Raw genomic sequence first — 20,305 nt, 5'->3', positions numbered from 1 at the left:
ACTCAGTCAATCCACGAGGGCAGGGAGTGTGCCTGTCTTGTTTTCAACTTCGTGGCAGGCGCCCAGCACAGTGCCTGCCACACAGGAGCTGCTCAGTAGATACCTACTGAATGAGAGGTAACGCTAGGCTCCCATGACGTTGGCGTTCAGTTTTTATGCTCTGTGGGAACAATTGCAACAGCCTGCGAGCCTCCGGTGGGAGGGGCTCATTGCTCCGCCCCCACCGAGGCCACGCCCCCCCGGAGCAAGCCAGGGGCCGGCCAGGATTCTAGCTCAGCCCCCTCCCACCTCGCTGCGCAGTCTGTGAGGCGCCCTCAGTCTTGGAGCCTCTTGGCTTCGTCCCCTGTGAGGGAGCTGCCAACTTCAACCTCCAGGGCTCTTGTTGGGGACCAGGCGGCTGAACGGATGGCAAAGCACTTGCTAAAACGTGGCACTGGGAACCCCACGCACCCCATTTTGTAGCTATGAGCAAGGAACATCCTAGAACAGTCAGTAGTACTTATTGTCGGCCTCATAGGATGTAAGAACTTAACTCCCGTTCTTCTTTTACCGGTTATGATGTGATTTTACATGTTATCAAGTAAAAACCCAAGTTGGTTTGTTTTTGTGTTTTTTGCTCCTTTCAATGCATGTAATTTCAACAGTCTGTCAAAAAAGAGCCAACAAACAATATCAAATTACATTCTGTTGGGTTTATTCCGTAACAGCATTTAAAAAAAAAGATTTTGTTTATTTGAGAGAGAGAAAGAGAACATGAGCAGGGGGAGGGGCAGAGGGGAAGCAGACTCCCCGCTGAGCAGGGAGCCTGAGGCAGGGCTCCATCCCAGGACCCCGGGATCATGACCTGAGCCCGAGGCAGATGCTTAAAGGACTGAGCCACCTGGGCACCCCTCCAGCTGTCTTTAAAGCAGCAACTGCGGATCCAAACACTTACCACCGGGGCTGGTATCCTGCCGGCGGGCAGCGGTGTGACCCCCCAGCAGGTGTCCCGGCAGGTTGGTTGGGCATGTTTTGATCAGTTGACCATCTGATTGCATGGGTTGGTGCCCCCCTTCAAGACTCATTCAGCATTCTAAGCACGGCCCCCATCCTCAACAACTGCGTGAGGCGAAGCGGCTCCCATTATTTCCCTGCTTATTTCCATGCCCGAGCTTTTGCGCTTTCTTAACGCAGAGAAATACTTGCGCTTGTTAAGATCACAGAAGCAGGCATGGTTCTTGATGGAAGTGAGGACTTGGCTAAGTCAACACTCATTCTAACTGCCTTGTCCCTTGCTGTCCTACCCTGCGGAGCCTGGACAGAGAAATGCTCAAGTTCCCAGACTCCCTTGCAGCTAGACGTGCCCTGTGATGTGGGGCTGGCTAACGGGTTGTGTATGAAAGCCCTCATCCAATCGGTGGGTTGTAGAGGCTGTCCCGTCTACATGCCAAGTCTTGCCGGACCCCCCTTGTCTTTGCCCCCTTCCTCTGCTCAGAACACGGCACTACCTTTGGACCTGAATGGGCCATCTCGTGGTTACAAGAACAGAAGCCACGTGGTAAGAAGGTGGAGAGGGAAGGTAGAAAGAAGCTGGGTCCCCTGATGGCAGAGCCAAGCTACGCTGTCAGTTGAGGACTGTCTGGATGTTCGAGACAAAGGACCTCGATACATTTAAGCCCCAGCTGAGTTTTCTGCTCCGGGCAGGCTCACTGCCACACCGCGTGGCCACCCACCTTGTGAACTCCTGGCATGCTTCGGGTCCCTGCCTGGCTTTGGCTGCCATTGTGTGTAACTCCAGGTTAAAAATGAAAGGTTTTTATTTTTAAAAAAAATTTTTTTAAGATTTTATTTGTTTATTCATTGGACGGACAGAGATCACAAGTTGGCAGAGAGGCAAGCAGAGAGAGAGGGGGTGGGGGGAAGTAGGCTCCCTGCTGAGCAGAGAGCCCGATGCGGGGCTCGATCCCAGGACCCTGGGATCATGACCCGAGCCAAAGGCAGAGGCCCAACCCACTGAGCCACCCAGGTGCCCCATAAAGATGAAAAGTTTTTAAAGACTTACAGTGTTTTCCAGAATTTGGCCAGCAAGTCAACTTTGTCTACAAGCAACATGGGCTCCAATCACATCACCATCTTCACCGTGGAGACGCTGTTCCCACTTACTGTGCCCCGCTACAGAGGGCTGCCTGGAAAGCCGAGACTCAGGGCCACAAAGCCCTCAGCCCAAACTCACAGGGCAACTGAGGGGCAGAATCTGAATTAGAACCCGGTGCTGTCTGACTCACGTCTCTACAGCTCCCTCTACTGGTTAACTCCTGCAAGAAGCCATTCCAGCCGCTTCCTCCCTTGACCTTCCGGGATTAAGAGAGCATCCCCCATCCCTGGGCCAGGTTTGAAGGGGACAGAGATTCCCCAGCCTTTCAAAGGACTCAACGGGAGAATGAAGAAGTCCGGGCACTGCCCTTCTCTTGCTAATGCAGACCCTGAGGTCCAGAACAGGGCAATCACTTACCCAGGGTCATACCGAAAACGGGGGACAGGTTGGAGATGGAAACTGAGGGCCCTACGCTCTATGCTGGGCTCTGCCCGAGACCCAGCCCTGATGATTCTGTTGTGCTGCTGGAGGCTGGGGTCCCTCAGTCTTCTCCCTGCCCCACCCCACCCCCCCAACTTGAATCTACACCCTCTCTCTGGCTGGAATCTGAAGGCTCAGCCCTGGTCCTTAAGGCTGCAGCTCTGCTCCCTAAAAGGTCCCCCAAAGACCTCCACTAATTTACTCGTTCATGCGGTCATCCGACAAGGGCTCCTACGTGCCCTCCCTCCACGGGCGCTCGTGGAGTTCTCAGTGTGGTCCAGTGTGGTCAACCACTTCGTGGTGGGGCTGTGACCGAGGGGCTGAGGGGTCCAGAGAAAAGGCAGGCTGAAGAAGGGGACAATTATCTGGACCTTGAGGTTGTTCAGTTAGAAGCTTTCAGGTAGCAAAGGGGGCCGGGCTATTTCAGGCAAGAAGGAACAGCATGTGGAAAGACAACAGGGCACATTGAATTGTACCTCAAAAATGGTTACTTTAGGGGAGACAGGGTGGCGCAGTCGGTTAAGCATCCGACTCTTGATTTGGGCTCAGGTTGTGATCTCAGGGTCGTGGCATCGACCCCTGTGTGGGGCTCTGGGCTCAGCACAGAGTCTGCTTGTTTCTCTCCCTCTGCTCCCCGCCTCCGGCATTGTGCGTGCATGTGTGAGCACGCACGCTCTTTCTCTCAAACACATAAATCTTCAAAATAATGGTTGCTTTCATGTTTGTGAATTCCACCTCAGTGAAATATAAACGCATACAATTTGCAAGAAGGCGGTGTGCGTGCAGGGGTGTAGTACTGCGAGGCTGGGGGGGCAGGGGATGGCAGGAGGCTGGGCAGCCGCAGGAGGGACGCAGAGGTGGGGGCCTGCTGGGCCACAAAGGGCCTAACTTTGCATCTCCGGGTCCAGCCCCTCTGCTGAACAGCTGAGAGCCTGAGCCAGGAAGGGGGACCGATAAGGGCGGGGAGAAGGATATAAGGACTTGGAGTTGCCCAGACCGTGGTTTGAATCCAACTCAGCCTCCAACACACTGATCTGGCCAAGCCATTCACTTCTCTGAACCTCAGCCGCCTCATCGGTAATGGGGCGGGGGGAGGCGGGGGGCGCGGAGCAGCGCTCCTGTGGAGTTGCTGTGGGAGACCCTCAATGCGGGCGCCCCAGAGCTCCGTGGGGTGTCGGGAGAGGGAGGGTAGGAGTCTCCTCGCTGCTGTGGGTTGTGGCCAGCTGCCCTCTCTGTCCCCTGAGCCGGGAGACAGGCCAGGGAAGGAGACCCTGGCCCAAGTCACCGGGATGGGCCTGGGTCTGTAAGCAGGACATCTGCCACCCCCCCACCCCTGCCATTCAGGCCATAGCAGTTTCCTCTTCCCCAGGCACCGTCCCCTTTGCCCACTGACATGAGCCTTGTGTGGGTGGTGGGGAGGGGAACCAGAGAGGTGAAATGTCCTGGGGTGATGGAGGAAGCCAGACCCCGTGGGGACGGATGAGACCCAGGGCTGGCTGTGTAAATCTTGCTGGTGCTGATGCTGCTGCTCTCTGGGGAGGGGCTGCGGGAAGGGGGCTGGGACAGGGAGCGGGGCCACCCCTCCCTTGAGGGCTGAGAGTCCACATTCTCTTAAAACTGTTAACCCAGGCTTGTGTTCCAGTAACGGGAACTTGGGTGCAGGACAGAGATGGTGACAGGTGGGGCAGGGGGTGGCCCCTAGTCTGCAGGGAGGAGCTCCACGTGGATGGGGCTCCACCTCTGAGGGTGGGACCAGGTGGACAGGGTGGGCTACCTAAATGAGACCCAGCCGCCTCAGTCATGAGTGAGCTCCCTGTCTCGAGAGAAAAGCAAGCAGAGCTGGATACCCCGCCTACAACCAGCTTCTAGGGAGGAGGGTGAGGAAATTGTCCCAGGAGGAAGACGGTGAGGGGCTGGGGAGAGAAGTTCAGAGAAGACTTCACAGAGATGGGCTCTGAAGGTTGAATAGGAGTTCTCTGGAGGGACAGGAAAGAGATGATGTGCTGGATAGAAGGAAGAGCATGAAAAGGCATGAGTATTGCAAGAAGTGCTTTTAATAACAAGAAGAGTTAAAAATGCATCGAGCTTTAGTCTGCTCTAAGTATCTGACCTACATTATCACATCTAATCCTGACCATGACCCCCGGGGTGTAGCCAGGAAACAGGCTCTGAGAGGTTGAGTAGCTTTCTCCAAGTCACACAGGATCACATTGCAGGCAGTCTGACTTCCAGCTGGAGGGGTGAGAGGTAGGAGGGGGGCTGCAGAGCTTAGGAGGCGCCTGGATGGAAAGGTGGGGGGCCAGATAGGAAAGAGAGGAAGGCTACACGTCCCGGGTCCAGGGCCCCATGCGAGAGCATGTCCCGTGTGGAGGAGCTGCTCCTGTTCCCAGGGGAGGAACTGCTCCCGTCCCCGGGAGGGCGTGAGGGCTCTGGCTCTGGTGGCCTGGCCCCGGCCCGGTGGGCAAGGCCACCATCTCTCAGCAGTGCTGTGCAGCCTGTCCCTCTGGCCACCCGGCCCCACTCCTTCTTCCTGTGGCAGCTCTGTGGGGGCCCAAGGATTTGAGGCTAATTTCTGTAGGTTGGGAGTGGAGGCCTGGGACGGTTGAAGGCAGCAGGGGGCGCAGGACCTTGCGAGCAGGCAGCCAGGGAGGAGCTTGGGGCACCTGCGGAAGCAGTAATCCCAACAGTCCCTGAGCCCCAGGAACAGCTGAGGTGGGGGGAGGGGGAGCATGGACACCCGACCAGGCCTGAGTCAGCTCCCAGCTCCTATGGCCGGCACTGGGCACTCTCCTGGTCCCCTCCCCAGGCTTAAAGCTTCCCTGGGAGGACTGTGAGGACGCAGGAGATAATGGAGCCCTAGCAGAGGCAGGTGGGAGTGGGGAGTGTCCGGGAGGATGTTCAGGGAAGGGCAGGAAATGGGCAAATCTGGATGTCAGTCCTGGCTGAGGGTCTGCCCCCCACAGCCCCTCACCCCACCCCCCCAGAGCAGATCCCTGCTGCACAGTGTCCACCCTGACTGTCCTGACCTGCAGGTGCCTGCCTGAGGGTTCCCAGGGCACCAAGCCCCCTGCCGCCCCCTTCCCCGAACTGGTGGTAAGGGTTCCAGCTGGGGCCTGAGCAGGCCTCGAGATGCCCCTTCCCCTGCAGTCCTTCCTAAGCTTACCAGACCTGGGAGAGTTAGGCCTGGGCATCCTCCCACCCAATCTGGGGCCTCCCATTCCATATCTCTTGGTTAGTGGGCCGGGCAGGGTGCAGAGGGAGACAGAGAGGGAGAAGCAGGCTTCCCGCTGAGCAGGGAGCCCGATGCAGGGCTCGATCCCAGGACTCCGGGATCATGACCTGAGCAGAAGGCAGACGCTCAGCGACTGAGCCACTCAGACGCCCCTGACACAGCCGGCTTATAAACTACTGGAAGCCCTGGTTATTTGATATTCACAAGCATTTTGTTGACAAGCGACTTTTGTGTGACACTGAGCCTCAAGAGCCACAGGGAGGAAAGAGTGGTAGAATCCGTGGGAGAGAGCGTTTGAACTGGAATGAAGGTGTGAGGGGTGGGGGAAGGGATCTGACCAAGTCCCTGGAAAGGCAGACAACTCCCACCCCAGCTCTGAGCTCCGTGTGTGGTCGCATTGGGACCCGCACCCATCTGCCCTCCGCAACCTCAGCATCTCCCATCACACGTGGGAACCCTGGCTGCCCACAGCCCCCTCCCCCAATCCGTTATCTCCGCTCACCTTTCCCGGAGTGGTTGGTGGGTCTGGGCTGACTTTGAACTCCTCCTTCCCTCTCCTGCGCAGGTGTCTGAAGGGAGCCCCCTGGCCTGCTTCCAAGTTAGCAACTGGCTGCTGCAGGGGCATCATGACCTGGGGTCCCTGCTGGGGGCCTGGGCTCCTGGAAATCTATACACCTGTGCCTCCCTTCATTTCCTGGATCAGAGCTAAGGTTTCTAATGCCATTTTTGGACACCATGGCCAAGAACTGGCCCGGGACCAGACAGAGGAGGCATTGAGGCTCTTTACTCTGTGAAGTCTTGGCAGTGAACCCTGATTCAGCTACTTCCCTGCTGCTGTGACTGTAGCCCAGCCACCTCCCCTCTGTGATTCTCCTTCATTCATTCATCTAACACCGTTACCAGGGCTTCCGATGTGCCCCGAAACCAGAACACAAGATCAGCGTGGCCCCTGGGCTCCTGGAACAGGCGGGCTATCTAGGGGAGGGGAGACAAGCACTAGCTCGAGTCATAAAAACCATAGTGAGTGCTAAGAGGGACAGAATCCATGCGTTAACAGAACCTATGACCTACTCCGGGCAGCCAGGGAGTAACTGTCATGTGAACATTAACTTGGCAGAGCCCTGGACTCAGGCTCACTCTTCTTCCGACGGCTGGATGGCTGGGATGCCAGGTGCTAAGCCCTCCGTGGGCCTCAGTTTCCCCCCTTCACATGGAGGAGCCGTGGCTTGGACTAAAGGTTTTTTTGAGGTCCCTCTCAAGTTTGTTTAATAAACTTTGGGGGGGGGGGGTCAGGGGTCCTCAAAAGCCCCAAGGGAGCATCCCTCTGACCTGACGCACGCAGCTGCTGGGCCGCAGCTCGGGTCTCTCCAGAATCCGGGCGGCCCCGCCCCTGGTGGGCCTCGCTGGCCTCGCGCTCCACCTCCGACTCGCGGTGGTGGTGGTGCACCTGCGCCCCGCAGTCTCCCCCTCCGCAGTCCTCCCGGTAACCCCACAGCGCCATCTCGTGGCGGAAGGCATCTGTATCACTTGGTTTCCGGCCGGCCTGAGTCAGGGAGCGCCTCTGCGCTTCGGGGCTGGCGGGGCCGAAGCCGAGTGGACACACACTCCCTGGGGGTGTAGCGTGATCCCGCGGCGTGGCAAGCGTCCACGCAATAGGCCCAGGCTCCAACCCCGCTCTCGTGGACTGCCCCGGTTTCCCCGGAGAGGGGTGGGGCTGCGGAACCCCGCCCCCGAGGCCCCGCCCCCACCAGCCGTCGCTGGCTGCGCCTGCGCACTACGGCATACACGCTTGCCTTAGCGAAGGTCCCATCTCAAGAAACGTGTCCCAAGTGCCACGCCGTCGGTTTCCAGGGCAACCCGGAGCCTCTCCGCAACCCCGCGCGTAACCTGGGTCCTTTCCTGGCGCCCCCGGCCTGGCCATGACGGCCGCGGGTCCTAGCGTCTTCCTACTCATGGTCAACGGGCAGGTGGAGAGCGCCCAGGTGAGCGGCCATGGACCTCGCCCGCCCTACCCCACTCTCCCTGGAGGCCCATCCCGCGACCTCCAGGGCTGCCGCGTGGCCTCGGAGAGGTGCGTCGTTCCTCCGAGCCTCTGTCTCCCGCGGTTAGGCGTGGGAGGGGAACCAGCGTTTGAGAGGCTTGCCTGAGAATCCTCAGCCCCGATGTGCGCGGGTGGAAGCCGACCTCGAGGGGTTGAGCTCGTGCCGAGGACACGCTCGGCCAAGCCTTTGAGACCCGGTTCGGATCGTGTCCAGCTCGTTGAGTCACGGGCAGGAACCTATCGCGGGTGTAAGGCGGGGAGCCGAGACTCGACCGGGACGCTGGGCCTCGGTCCTCGAGTGCTCTGCACTCTGAACTCTCAGATTCTTGAATTTGGGTCAGAACGGAGGTGATCTGGTGAATCTGATCCAACGATGGTGGTGGTGGAAAGATCCGGGGAGAGTCTGCTCAGTCTGACAGAAGGGGACCCTACTACACTTTTTAAGAACCATTGGTCGTAGATAGATGTGTTCACCATGAATTTCGCCCTGAGCCAGACTTGGTGCCCAGCACTGCTCATTCGGTCCTTGCAACAACCCTGTGAAGTGGGTATTACTAGCATCCCCATTTTACAGATGGGAATACTTGCCCAAACGGAGTGGCAAAGCTGGGATTTGAACCCAGGTCTGCCTGCCCCCAAAACTTTGATGCATTACCCTTCCAGGCTGTTGGAAGATGGTGTTTATTGTATTATTGTGAGGATAGGTGAACTGGTTTGGGTAAAGTTCTGGGACTCTCATGCCTCCCTGTTTCATCGGGCTCATGTCCCCGTGCTCCCACCCTGTCCACCTGCCCCTTGGCCTAGTGTCCACGACTACCTTCCCTCGTCTCTTCTGTCCCATTAAGGCCCTTTGGCTGGGCTGGATCACGTCTGTGCACTGTCAGCACCCATGCCTGCCTCCCGGGGCCTCCCAGTCAGTTCTGGTCCCTCCCTCTCTCCAGGCCTTGAGCTCCAGTCCCCTGTAGGCTTCGTGTCCCAATAGCATCCTTTCACTTTGGCACCATTCCCTCAGACCTCCTCTGGGCCCACCCTTGTGCCAGGCACTGGGGACACAAAAACGTCATCACACTTGTTCCCTGTTCACAGTCAAATGGGGCTGACAGAAATAAACAAGCCATCAGAGCTTTGATAGAGGGAAGGACCAGGGGCTGACAGAGCCAGGACAGGGGTGGGGGGGGGCAGAGGGGGGCTTAAAACAGCCTGGAAGTTAGGACGGGCTCCCAGAAGGTAAGTTTTGAAGGATGAACTGGAGTTTGCCAGATGGAGGAATGGGAAGGGCATGCCAGACAGAAGCCAGAACTCAGGCAAAGTCTCAACGGCAGTAGGAGCCTGGGACTGTCCCTTGGACTCCAACATTCCAGGCCCCAGCCCCTATGCTGCACCCCATGTCCCCAGCCCTGGCTGTTTCTTAGACCCACCCCAGGCGCCTGGTGCTCAGAATTCCTATTGGCTGCCCTTACGTAGGCAACACATTGGCCTCACCACGGGTCTCCGTAATCACAAGCTGTGTGTGCTTCTTCCCACAGTTTCCAGAGTATGATGATCTCTACTGCAAGTACTGCTTTGTGTATGGCCAGGACTGGGCCCCCACGGCGGTAAGCTGGGCCCTCGGGTGTCCCTTACGCACAGGCTCCATGACCGATGGGGTTTCTGAAGGCGTCCACCTTTCCCCTTCCGTTCCCAGTTCAGAACCCATGGAGAGGTAGACACTGAGTTCAGGGGGTTCCAAGCATGACTTTGTTCCTGGTAAAGCTGGAGCAGGGAATGCAGCCATCCGCGGGCTCCCGGATCAAAGCTGTGCTCGCTCACGTGCCCTGTCCCTCGAGCTTGCACGTGGCCGCAAAGAGGAACGTGTGGGCAGCCCGTAGAGCCTCCGGCCCTCTCCTAGCCCGTGGGGAGGACTCTGGGGAGTCCGAAGGCAGAATAGAAGCTCTCCTTGCAAGACTTGCCTCACAGCGATCTGTCTCCCCCAGACAGCCAGACGAGAGTCCCAGTCTTTGTGGAGCACACAACCTTGTGCGGCAAGACAGACAATAAGTACCAGTGTTCTAGTATGTTCTAGCATACTAGTAAGGGCCAGAGAGGGAAACCCTGGACAGTTGCCACAAACAGAGGAGCAAAGACAGCACGTAGATGGGGCGCGGCACGGGGGGTGTGGCAGGCGCTCGAATTTCCAATCTATTATGAAGGTGGAGGCAACAGGGTTTCCTCTTGGGCAGATGTGGGGCACGAGAGAAAAGAGTTAAGAATAACACGAAGCTTCTGAGCTCGGGCACTTGGGAGCAGAGCCGCCATTCAATGAGAAGACTGGGTAGCCAGATCTGAGAGAACTTTCCAGAGCTCTGCCCGGCATGTGTGGAGGTTGAGGTTCCCCGTAGACATCCAGCCGGGGTGCAGGGTCGGCAGTGGAGGCGGGGCTGTGGCGCTCTGGAGGTCAGAGGTGAGGACTGGGCTGCGGGTTTGGGAGTCCCGCTGGCAGCCCTGAGATGCCCCCACGTGAAGAGGAAGTGGCGAGGGCAACACTGGGCACCCCCCGTGAGAAGGAAAGACCCAAAGACTCTGGTGTCCCAGAAGCCACGCAGGCGGAGTGTGTCCCAGTGCTGCTGCTGGGTCAGGTAAATTGAGGACAGAGAAATGTGCTCACATACAGCAATCCTGGGGTCCTTGGTGCTCCCCGCCAAAAGCTCTTCGGTAGCGCGGGCACCTGTGGTCAGACAGAAGTGCCTTCTCCTTCTCGAGAGGGAGGCGAGAAGGCATGGGGGCCGGCGAGTGTGGACAGCTCGTTCCAGGAGTTGTGCTCGGCAGGGGAGCTACGAATGGTTGGTGGGTGGAGGGCCAGCCTTGTTTCCTGGTAGAGAAGCTCGCACACACGTGTGCACCGACGTATGTGACCGTGACCAAAGAGGGACATGACCCGAGGCCGCTTCCTCTGGCGAGGGGGCGAGAATCTGGGCCCGGGCCGGGTCTTGACGAAGCCAGATCCAACGAAGCGAAACCCGGAGAGGCTCAGGAGTTGCCCCGGCACCCCGGAGTTCCGGGCATGGGAAGTTAACGTGTTGGCAGAAGGTAGTGAAGAAAACAGCCCTCCCACCTGCCCACCTAGGTCGGGGGAGCGGTGTGGCAGCCAGAGCTTGGGCACCAGCTGTCACCATCCCTGTCCCCACAGGGTCTGGAGGAGGGCATCTCACAGATCACGTCCAAGAGCCAGGATGTGCGGCGAGCGCTGGTGTGGAACTTCCCGATCGATGTCACCTTCAAGAGCACGAACCCCTACGGCTGTGAGTCTGCAGAGCCCTTGCAGGGACACCTGGATGGGGGCGGGGGGAGGTGCCCCCAGGGCTGTCCGCTCCCAGCTCCTCTCTGCCCATCCTCTGGGCCCTTGTGCCAGCCCCGTCCTCTGCTCTCTTGCCACCTCTCCCCTCTTCCCTCCACCTCCCCCCACCACCCCTACCCCGGTTCGTGGACAGGCGGCAGAGCTGACCTTTAGGAAGCTCAGAGAGTATCAGTGCGGCCCCAGCCTGTGGCCATTGTGGCCCGGGTGGGCTCGGCCTATGTGGTGGACAGATCGCTCTCTGTTTCTTTTCTCACGTTAGGAAACCGAGGCCCAAAAGTAACATCACTGCCTTTGGCTTTATATCTGGCAGCTGAGCATGGATTGGATTTCAGGCCCGTCTGATTTCACAGTCTGGGCCTCTCTGTTGCATGTGACTTGGGGCCTAGGCTTGCTGGGTACGGGGTTTCTGAAGCAGGGGCTGCCTGGCGGTCCTCCTTGTCATTATCCACGAATAAGAACGCTTCCTGGGACAGGGTACTGGACGGTGGGCCAGTCTCCTGCTGCTGAGGAAGGCTCGTAGAGGCAAATACAGTAGTAAAAAGCAAAAACAAAACACAACTATCCCAAGGTTTCAGAGAGCTAGCAAAGTATTAAGAGATTTACCAGGCCCCGATCCCGGAGAATATAGAAATCTAGAGACGTGATCCCACTCATATCGCCCCGAGAGTATTTGCTGATTCCCCCAGAGGTGACTTAGAGGCTGATGGAGGCTTTTGACAGCTGCTCTGGGCTCGGGGCACAAGAATCAAGAAAATCCCTGCAACTTGGACAGAGACCTCACAGTGCTTCGTGGAGCCTGGGAGCTGTGGCCCAGCCCCGGATCGTTCCCGACCTTGAACATGGTTACAGAAACTCTCAAACAAAATATTCATAAGCCTAATCTAGCAGGATGTAAAAGGGATAACATATGAACAAGTATGGTTTATTCCAGAAATATAAAGCTTATATAATATCCGAAATCAACCAGCGTGATTCACTGCTTTAAAAAGAAGGAAAGTCACGATCATCCCTATAAATGTAGAAACGATGATAAAATTCAGCATCCATTCATGATAAACTTTGACAAACTAGGAATAAAAGGAAGCTTGCTTTTTTTTTTTTTTTTTTAAAGTCGTGGAGCCCACTGTGGGGTCTGAACTCATGACCTGAGCTGAGATCGAGTTGGACCCCCATGGGTGCCTGGGTGGCTCAGTCAGTTAAGCGTCTGCCTTCAGCTCACATCATGATCCCGGGGTCCTGGGATCAAGTCTAGCATCAGGCTCCCTGCTCAGTGGGGAGTCTGGTTCTCCCACTACCACCCCTGCCCCACTCATGATCTCTTTCCATCAAATAAATAAAATGTTTAAAGAAAAAGTTGGGGGCGCCTGGGTGGCTCAGTGGGTTAAAGCCTCTGCCTTCGGCTCAGGTCATGATCTCAAGGTCCTGGGATCGAGCCCCACATCGGGCTTTCTGCTCAGCGGGGAGCCTGCTTCCCCCTGTCTCTGCCTGCCCCGCTGCCTACCTGTGATCTCTGTCTGTCAAATAAATAAATAAAATCTTAAAAAAAAAAAAGTTGGACCCCCAACCAACTGAGCCACCAGGGGCTCCTGGAAGGAAACTTTATTAATTTGATAAAGGCTATCTACAAAAAACTTAGAGCAAACATTAGCTTTTCTAAGTGAAATGATGAAAGATTTCCTTGTTGCTATCACCACAAACAAAAGGCATAAGAATTAGAAAGAATAAAACTGTCATTTTTCACAGGTGACATTATGTGTGTAGAATTTGCAAAATAACCCACAGATAAGTTACTAGAAATAGTAAGTTGGTGTGAATGCCAGAGAGGAGATACACAGACAAAAACCAGTGGCTTTTTGTATGAAAGTAAATAGACTGTGTCTTCTCTTGCGCACACATGGATTCAAAAATGATATATCAAAAAGAAATTCTTTACCATAATGTCAAAATATAACAGAGCTGCAAAGACAGGCCACGGAATTCACACACATACACACTGCATGTCAACGAGGAAAAGACTGGTAGAAATACGGGTAAGAGACCAAGCAGATCCTTCACGAAGGAGGGTATCCGAGTGACCGAGAAACAGAGCAAGGGCTTTACTTTAGTGAGAAAGATTGCAGTAAAGGTGAAGGCAAGCTCTGGTGAGCTGCCAGCCATGCCCACGCCCGAATAACTCCAATCAGGGAAACTGAGGAACCCCGCTTTGTGAGGACGTGGTGTGAAGGGAACTCCAGGGCCTGGCGGGGGTGTGGGGGTGTCTGGGACGCGTGCCCAGCAGAGCCGTGTGCGTGCATGGGGCAAGGGCTTGAACGAGAGCTCACAGCCTCACCACCTGGGGGCTCCCCAAGGAGAAACTGCCCACATGCCCATCGGCACCGGAGCAAACCCTGCCCTCCTGGTCTGTCCAGAGCCAGAATGTTCTCTAGCATTGAGAACAAGCGACATCCCCTACATGACACAGTCTGAACGGATCTCACAGACACAATGTTGAATTAAAGAAGCTGGGTATCAATACATAGGCTCTATGATTCCATTTGTATAAGGTTTTATTTATTTATTCATTTAAGTGGGTAAAACCAGGGCACTGGGGTGGCTCAGTCGGTTAAGTGCCCGACTCTTGGTTTTGGCTCAGCAGGGAGTCCGCTTGGGATTCTCTCCCTCTCCCTCTCCCCCTCCCCCTGCTCCCTTACTCGTTCACTCTCTCGCTCTCTTGCTCTCAAAATTAAAACCCTTAAAAAAGTGGGTAAAACCAAAGTACCATGTTTGGGATGCCTTCTTTGGCAGGAAAGGCTTACAAGGATTGCTTTCTTCAAGTCGGAATAGGGGCTCCCTCTGGGGGAGGGGGAGTGATGGGAAGGGCCCCGAACCCGTGTCTTGGGCTCACCAAGCACCTAACGCAGGGCATAGAGGTGGCTTAGAGGTGAGGGGCCCGAGAGCCTGGGAGGTGAGGTGTCCGATGTCCTGAGGCCCGTCCTAGAGGCCGCAGGTGCCTGGCAGCCCGGCTTCCTGGGCCTCCCTGCCTCACCCCAGGCAGTGACTTCTCCCCTGCCTTCAGAGGACGAATAGACTGACCCCGGAGAAAGGACCCAATGTACCTCCACGTTTACAGGGAACCGGTGGGATCGGCGATCATTTAAAGGAAAATGCGAGGAAGGTCTTTCTTTCCTTCCGACCTCCCCTCTGGCACCCCAAAGCCAGGCGCTGCGGGCTGCGAACCTGTGAAGCCCACGCTTGAAACTGACCACCTGTATCAGAAAGGAGGCTCCCAAGAAGCGGCCCCTTCGCTCACTTCCCGGCTGGGTCCCTGTGCCTTGAGCAGAGAAGAAGAGTGCCTTCGGGGGTCCTCCCTGTATTGTCAAGGCACAGGATGTGCCGGGCATCTGGGCCTCGCCCACTTGTCGCACTCCCCACCGCTGTCCCTGCCCGCCTCCCCGGATTCTGGGATGGCAGAAGCCCTTAGTGGAGAAGGCGGGGGTCCCGTGTCACTCCTGTTCTTTGCCCTACACCTTCCGCCTGCTGACCCCTCGTCTTGTTCTTCCCCAGGGCCGCAGATCGTGCTCAGTGTATATGGACCAGACGTGTTTGGGAACGATGTGGTCCGAGGCTACGGGGCAGTGCACGTGCCTTTCTCACCCGGCAGGTGGGTTCTGGCTCTGACCGGGTCCCTGGGCCACAGTCCGTCCCTTGCTGGGCCATGCTGGTTGAGGACCAGGGCACCCCCTCAGCAGGGCTTTTCCTGGGACAGACTTTGCCGCTAGGCTGGGAGTGCGCTGGCGTCCCCTGGGGCCTGGGCAGCCGGAGCTGCCAGAGGAGTAGACACACGGAGAGGCGCACAGTGACAGCTCTAGATGGGATTCTGGGACGCAGATGACAGGAGTCTGCCTAGGGAAGAACCACCAAATGTCCTGAGTATTGTTGCTGAGACAGAAGGTGCAGGATGTGGGGGGAGGCATGTGGAGAGGCAGGAGGGGCTGGGGCAGTGAGGGCCAGGACCCCAGGCTCGGTGGGCAGGACTAGGGCAGGGGGCTGCAGCCGGGGGAAGGCGCAGGGAATCGTGGAGGGCTTCCTGGAGGAAGGGCATCCAAACCAGGCCTTGGAGATGGTGGAGGATTTGGAGATGTGGGGGACAGAGCCCCAGGAGTGATGGCTCTACCCCAGCATCATCCCGAGCCTTGACAAGATGCCAGGCCTGCAGGGACCCTGGGCCGTTTCCAGCACCCCCCTCGCAGCGCCGCACAGCGACGGGCGGGCAGCCAGCCGGCTTGGGCTTGGCTTGGACTTGGTGCTGCCTGATGGACCGCTCCTGCTCACCAGACGCTTGGAAAGTCCCACCGCTTTTCTGTTACTCAGCACATCTGTCCGTGAAAACATCTGTTTCAGGCACAAAAGGACCATCCCCATGTTTGTCCCGGAATCCACGTCTAAACTGCAGAAGTTTACGAGGTGAGTTTCGACATCCTCCTGCCAGCTCCTGCTTCTGACCTAGGGAGTCAGAGTGGAGGGAGGGCGGGGTGTCCCTGTCCTCCCTCACTTGCGCTGGGTAGCCTCGTCGGGTCTCCCAGCTGCTCCGTCTTTGGGGCCCAGGGAAGCAGGGGCTGTGGGCTCCGGTCCAGCCGTATGAGGCCGGGCACCTTTATACTCTGTGCCCCGTTACTGGTCTTTGTGCCAGGGCGAGCGAAAGCTCTCGACAGATGGGGAGATGCTCATGATGTAATAGGACATTAAAACATGAAAAAGGACACAGGAGGATACAGTGGTGTGGGGGCCTCCTGGAGGAGGTGACATCCGATCAGAAAGTAGAGTGGACGTAAGGGCCAGTGTGACTGATCTGGGGAAGGAACATTCCAGATGTAGGAAACAGAGCAAGGTCCATGGGCTTAGTGTGCTCGGAGCAGCAAGGAGGGGGTGTCGCTGGTGGGTGCTGAGCAAGGTGAGTGTGGGGGAGACACCAGGGAGGCAGGAAGCCTCTTGCCCCTTACCACATCCACGTCTAGGCTTAGAGGGCCGGCTGAATGCCTCGAGGTTGGTGACAAGCTCTTGTCCGCTTAGCTTGGCTGCGAGCCCCCACTACTCCCCGCCAGGTCAGCCAGGAGTGGGCCTTCTGTTCACAACCAGGATGGGGGCTGGGGGAAAAGAAGGTCACCCGGGTGCCCAGGTGCTGCTGACGAGCGGCCCCCCCGCAGGCCTGGCCAGTATCGGGGTGAGCCTTGGCCGGAGCCCCGCAGGGCAGGACAGCATTGGGCCTGCGCAGAGGAGGCCTCACTGAGTTCTGAGGCCTGGAGGGGAGAATATGGGTGCTGGCCCCCCCTAGAAGGCCCTCAGGAAGCCCCCATGATGCGAAGGTGCCCTGGGCCATTGTAAGCTAGAGGGGACGACACCCACCTGCGGAACTGTCGGGAAAATGGGGGCCGTGCCCATCAGTGGGGACGGGAAAGTTAAGGGCTTTGAGCCCACACTGCTGTCCCGGCCGTGGCGTCCGTGCTGCTCTGCACCCCACAGCTCCGAGGGAACCTTGGGTCTCAGGGCTCCGTCCCTCTGAGGAAAGGGTCTCTGTGTAGGACAAGTTTCTGGGTGTTTCTGCCGGGGCCAGAGGCTAGCAGCTGGGGGCAGTGGGCAGCCTCCCCCAGGCAAGGTGTGTGTTTGCAGTCGGGACAGTGGGGAAAGGTCTGATGAGCGAAGGTGGTTTGGTCAAAATCTTCCCAGAGCTCGTCCGCCGAGGCCAGCCCTTGCTCAGCCCCCCTGCCTGCCCTCCTCCCCTCAGCCCTGCATTAGTTCCCGGGGCTGCTGTAACCAACGACCACAAACTCGATGGCATCAATGACAGAAACTTATTGTCTCGCAGTCCAACACCAGTATCAGTGGGCTGAGGTCAAGGCGCCCGCAGGGCCGTGCTCCTCCCGCCACCCGTGCACCCCCCGCCAGGCTCTTGGGGAGCATCTGCTCCTGGCCAGCTTCTGCCGGCTGCGGCCTGCCTGGGCTCGGGGCCCAGCACTCCAGTCTCTGCCTCTGTGGTCACATGTGCGACCTCACGTGTCACCCCCTCCCCTGTGTGTGTCCCCTCTCCCTCCCCCTTTTAGAAGGACACTTGGGGGGCATTTAGGGTGAACCCAGATAACCCAGGACAACCCCCCCCACGTTTAAGATCTTTATTTTAGTCACATGTGCAAAGATCCTTTTCCCAAATAAGGTCACGTTGGTAAGTTCCAGGGACAAGGACCGCTGGGGCCGTTATCCAGCCCATGACAGCGCCTCCCACCCAGCCTTCACAGAGCGACAAAAATGGTTTTCCTAAACGTGCTGCTTTAGAAACACATCAAGCACATCTCTGCACTTAGGATCAACTTGAGCGAGGGTGCTGGGAGACCCCGCGTTCTCCTGCCCTGCTGACCTCCGGCCCTCCCCACTGCCCGCATGTCCTCCAGCCCACCGGGTCCTTCCTGGCCTCAGCTCTTGCCTGGACACTCTCCTCCACCCCGAGCAGCCTGTCTTTGTAGACCTCAGGACAGAGCGGTAGCTGCTTCCCCTGCCTGTGAGGTGGAGAGCCCCCCCCCTCAGATGGAGAAACTGAGGCACACAGAGGCAGTGGACTGCCATCCAGCCCTGGCTGGAACCCTAGCTTCCCAGTTCCCCTCCCATCCCCCTCCCGGGGCTCGGAGCCAGTGAGCCCCCTTACTGGCTGTGCCCACGGCCTACCGACAGCAGGGGGCAGTCACTGCTTTGCCTAGCATCAGCCAGGCCCACCCCTGGGCAGCACCCTGGGGACACCGGTGTCCTCGCTGGAGGCTGCACCCCGGGGGCCGGGTCAGGGGCGGCCTGAGCCAAGAGGAGACTCCAGCGTGGAGCTGGAGGGCCTGCTGGTGGGGGAGGGTGCTGGGCAGCCATGGGGAGGGTGGGGACCCTGGGGGGGTGCTGGGGCAGAGCGCAGGCCTCCCGGCCCTCCCAGGTCAGCCACATTAGCGGAAGGCCGGGTGGAGCCTGCTCTGGGAATGTGGGAACCTCAACAGATAGACCGAGGGGCCTCCTTCCCGGTGGGGCCCCCACTGCCGGCAGCTGCATCACTGGCCTCCCCCCCCACCCCGCAGGACCCCCAGAGCACAGGCTGGAGGTGCTCCTGGATCAGTACCGTCCCGCTGCCTAGCCCACCCGGCAGGGAATGTGCAACCGGAGTGTTTCAGGCTCCTGTGGGTTTGGTGGAGGCGTGGCCTCTGGTCCGGAAGGAGCTGCGACAGGCTGTGGGGCCTGGAGTGGCAGGCCCGGGGACAGCAGCCCTGAGCATCCAGCCTGCACCTCTCCGCATGGGGCGTCGGGCACGTGCCCACCCTGCTCTCAGCCTCTGGAAGGAGGGGGTGTTTACAGATCGGGGCTCCTGGGAGGGACGGGTGGACAGCTGGCATGTCGGGGCCCCCGGAGGGCCGCACCCCTCACCTGTGACTGTGGGGTGAGAGGATCGAGTCGGGCACCCCGGAGCGAGCCCATCCTTGGGGCACGTGAACCTCAGAGCGAGAGCCATGAATAAGAGGATGACTGATTCCCCCCCCCCCCCGACCCCTGCAGTTGCCAGAGTGCCTTCTCCTCGAGGTCTGGGAGTGAGGTCCCATTCCGTACCGCCGGGAGGAAGCCGGGCTCAGGCTCAGAGATGGGCAGGGACTTGTCTTGGATCCCACACTATTAAAAAGAAAGTGGAGAGCCCAGATCCAGTTCCTCTGCCTACCACTCCAGGATGGGGCCCGTCTTCCCCCCGGGAGGATGGAGGGGGGTCACACTGCCTGCCCCCAGCTGCTGTCCCCTTTCTGGTATTTCCACCTGGGCTCCCACTCCCAGTCCCACATCTCCCTCAAAGCCACAGGGGATCGTGATGGGAAAGCCTGGTGTGCAGCCAAGGAGGGGCGGGGCACAGAGCACCTCAGGCCTGGGGGGCAGCCTGCTGGGCCACCATGGATGCCGATGCCGCCTGTGACACCCAGCCTCACATTTCCCCAGCAGAGGGCGGGGGCGTGGAAAGGTTCTGCGCAGGGCGGGGCCCTGGGGCAGGGGTTGGAGGGCTGCCGGTTTCTGAAGCCAGCAGAGAGCCCACGTCTCGGGGCTAAGGGATAGCCAGGCCAAGGACCTGCTCACCCCGTGTCCTCCTGTCCTCCCAGCTGGTTCATGGGACGCCGGCCCGAGTACACAGACCCCAAGGTGGTGGCCCAGGGTGAAGGCCGAGAAGGTAAAGCTCGATCCCCTCAACCCCGCCCCCTCCCCACAGGCAAGCTGGAGCCCCGGAGGGACTGGGTGGACCCCTAGGAAACAGGGTGGAAGCCGGGGACCTGCCAGGCACAAGATGGACTGTGGGAGCACCCCAGGCCTCTCCCCCGAGCACTGCTCCCACCTGGGCCTGGCTGGAGCGTAGAGGGTCTGCCAGGTTTGTCGGTCCCTGGTGCACCCCCCATACCTCCTTGGGGGGGTATGGGCCAGCTGGCCATTCCCATTTTACAGGAGAGACTGCTGGGGCTGAGACACCCCGGAGCAGCCTGGCTGACGCTGCCTTCTCTCTCCAGTGACCCGCGTGCGCTCACAGGGCTTTGTCACTCTCCTCTTCAACGTGGTGACCAAGGACATGAGGAAGCTGGGCTACGACACTGGGCCTCCTGATACACAGGGCGCCTCGGGGCCCAGCCTGCCCCAGGGCATCCCCCGGTGAAGGCCCCACCTGGCCACGGCCACAGCCACTGGATCTGGCCACGCCGCTGCCAGAGAACGCAGGGCTGTCCTAGAGAGCTGGCCAGGGATCCAGCTGCTTGATGTGCAGCCTCGGGGGGACTAGGAGGGTGGGGGGCAGATTTTTATATAATAAAGCATCACCTTTCCCCAGAGCCCAGGCCTGGAGCTGCCTCCTCTCCCTTCGGCCCTGTCCCCCACTCCTTGGGAGCAGGTCATTGGGGCCGGCCTGCCTGCCTGCCTCCCTGAGCTGGACCAGGACCTGTCCCCGGACCTGTCCCCAGCTTACGGCACAGAAGCTACCCGGAGAGGCACACAAGACAGCCACCTGGGTTGTGAGCTCTGGTTCAGCCCCGCTTGGGGCTGTGTGACCCTCCCCACACTCCTCCCTAACACAGGAGGGGGATGACGAGGTTTTGGGGCTCAGAAGCACCTGGCCCTCATTCA

General features: G+C 58.6%; 1 protein-coding gene across 1 annotated transcript; it reads left to right on the top strand.

Moving 5' to 3' along the window:
- Positions 1–7,567: 7,567 nt before the first annotated feature.
- Positions 7,568–20,016, top strand: B9D1 (B9 domain containing 1). The gene is made up of 7 exons (XM_080826745.1): positions 7,568–7,768; positions 9,354–9,422; positions 10,994–11,105; positions 14,705–14,801; positions 15,542–15,604; positions 19,300–19,367; positions 19,699–20,016. Exons 1-7 carry the CDS (start codon positions 7,706–7,708, stop codon positions 19,839–19,841), a joined length of 615 nt encoding a protein of 204 aa, XP_080682871.1. The 5' UTR covers positions 7,568–7,705; the 3' UTR covers positions 19,842–20,016.
- Positions 20,017–20,305: the final 289 nt, after the last annotated feature.

Source organism: Martes martes (assembly GCF_963455335.1).
Source record: "Martes martes genome assembly, chromosome: 16".
Classification (NCBI taxonomy): domain Eukaryota; kingdom Metazoa; phylum Chordata; class Mammalia; order Carnivora; family Mustelidae; genus Martes; species Martes martes.
Note: the sequence above shows the minus strand (reverse complement) of the source record. Positions and strands in the feature narration are given on the sequence as shown.

What these genes read in the sequence shown, in the direction of transcription:
- B9D1 (XM_080826745.1), top strand. Translation starts at nt 7,706, where the DNA reads ATGACGGCCGCGGGTCCTAGCGTCTTCCTACTCATGGTCAACGGGCAG. An exon ending in AGGACTGGGCCCCCACGGCG is followed by an intron (nt 9,423 to 10,993) that starts GTAAGCTGGGCC and finishes CTGTCCCCACAG; the next exon opens with GGTCTGGAGGAGGGCATCTC. An exon ending in AAACTGCAGAAGTTTACGAG is followed by an intron (nt 15,605 to 19,299) that starts GTGAGTTTCGAC and finishes CTGTCCTCCCAG; the next exon opens with CTGGTTCATGGGACGCCGGC.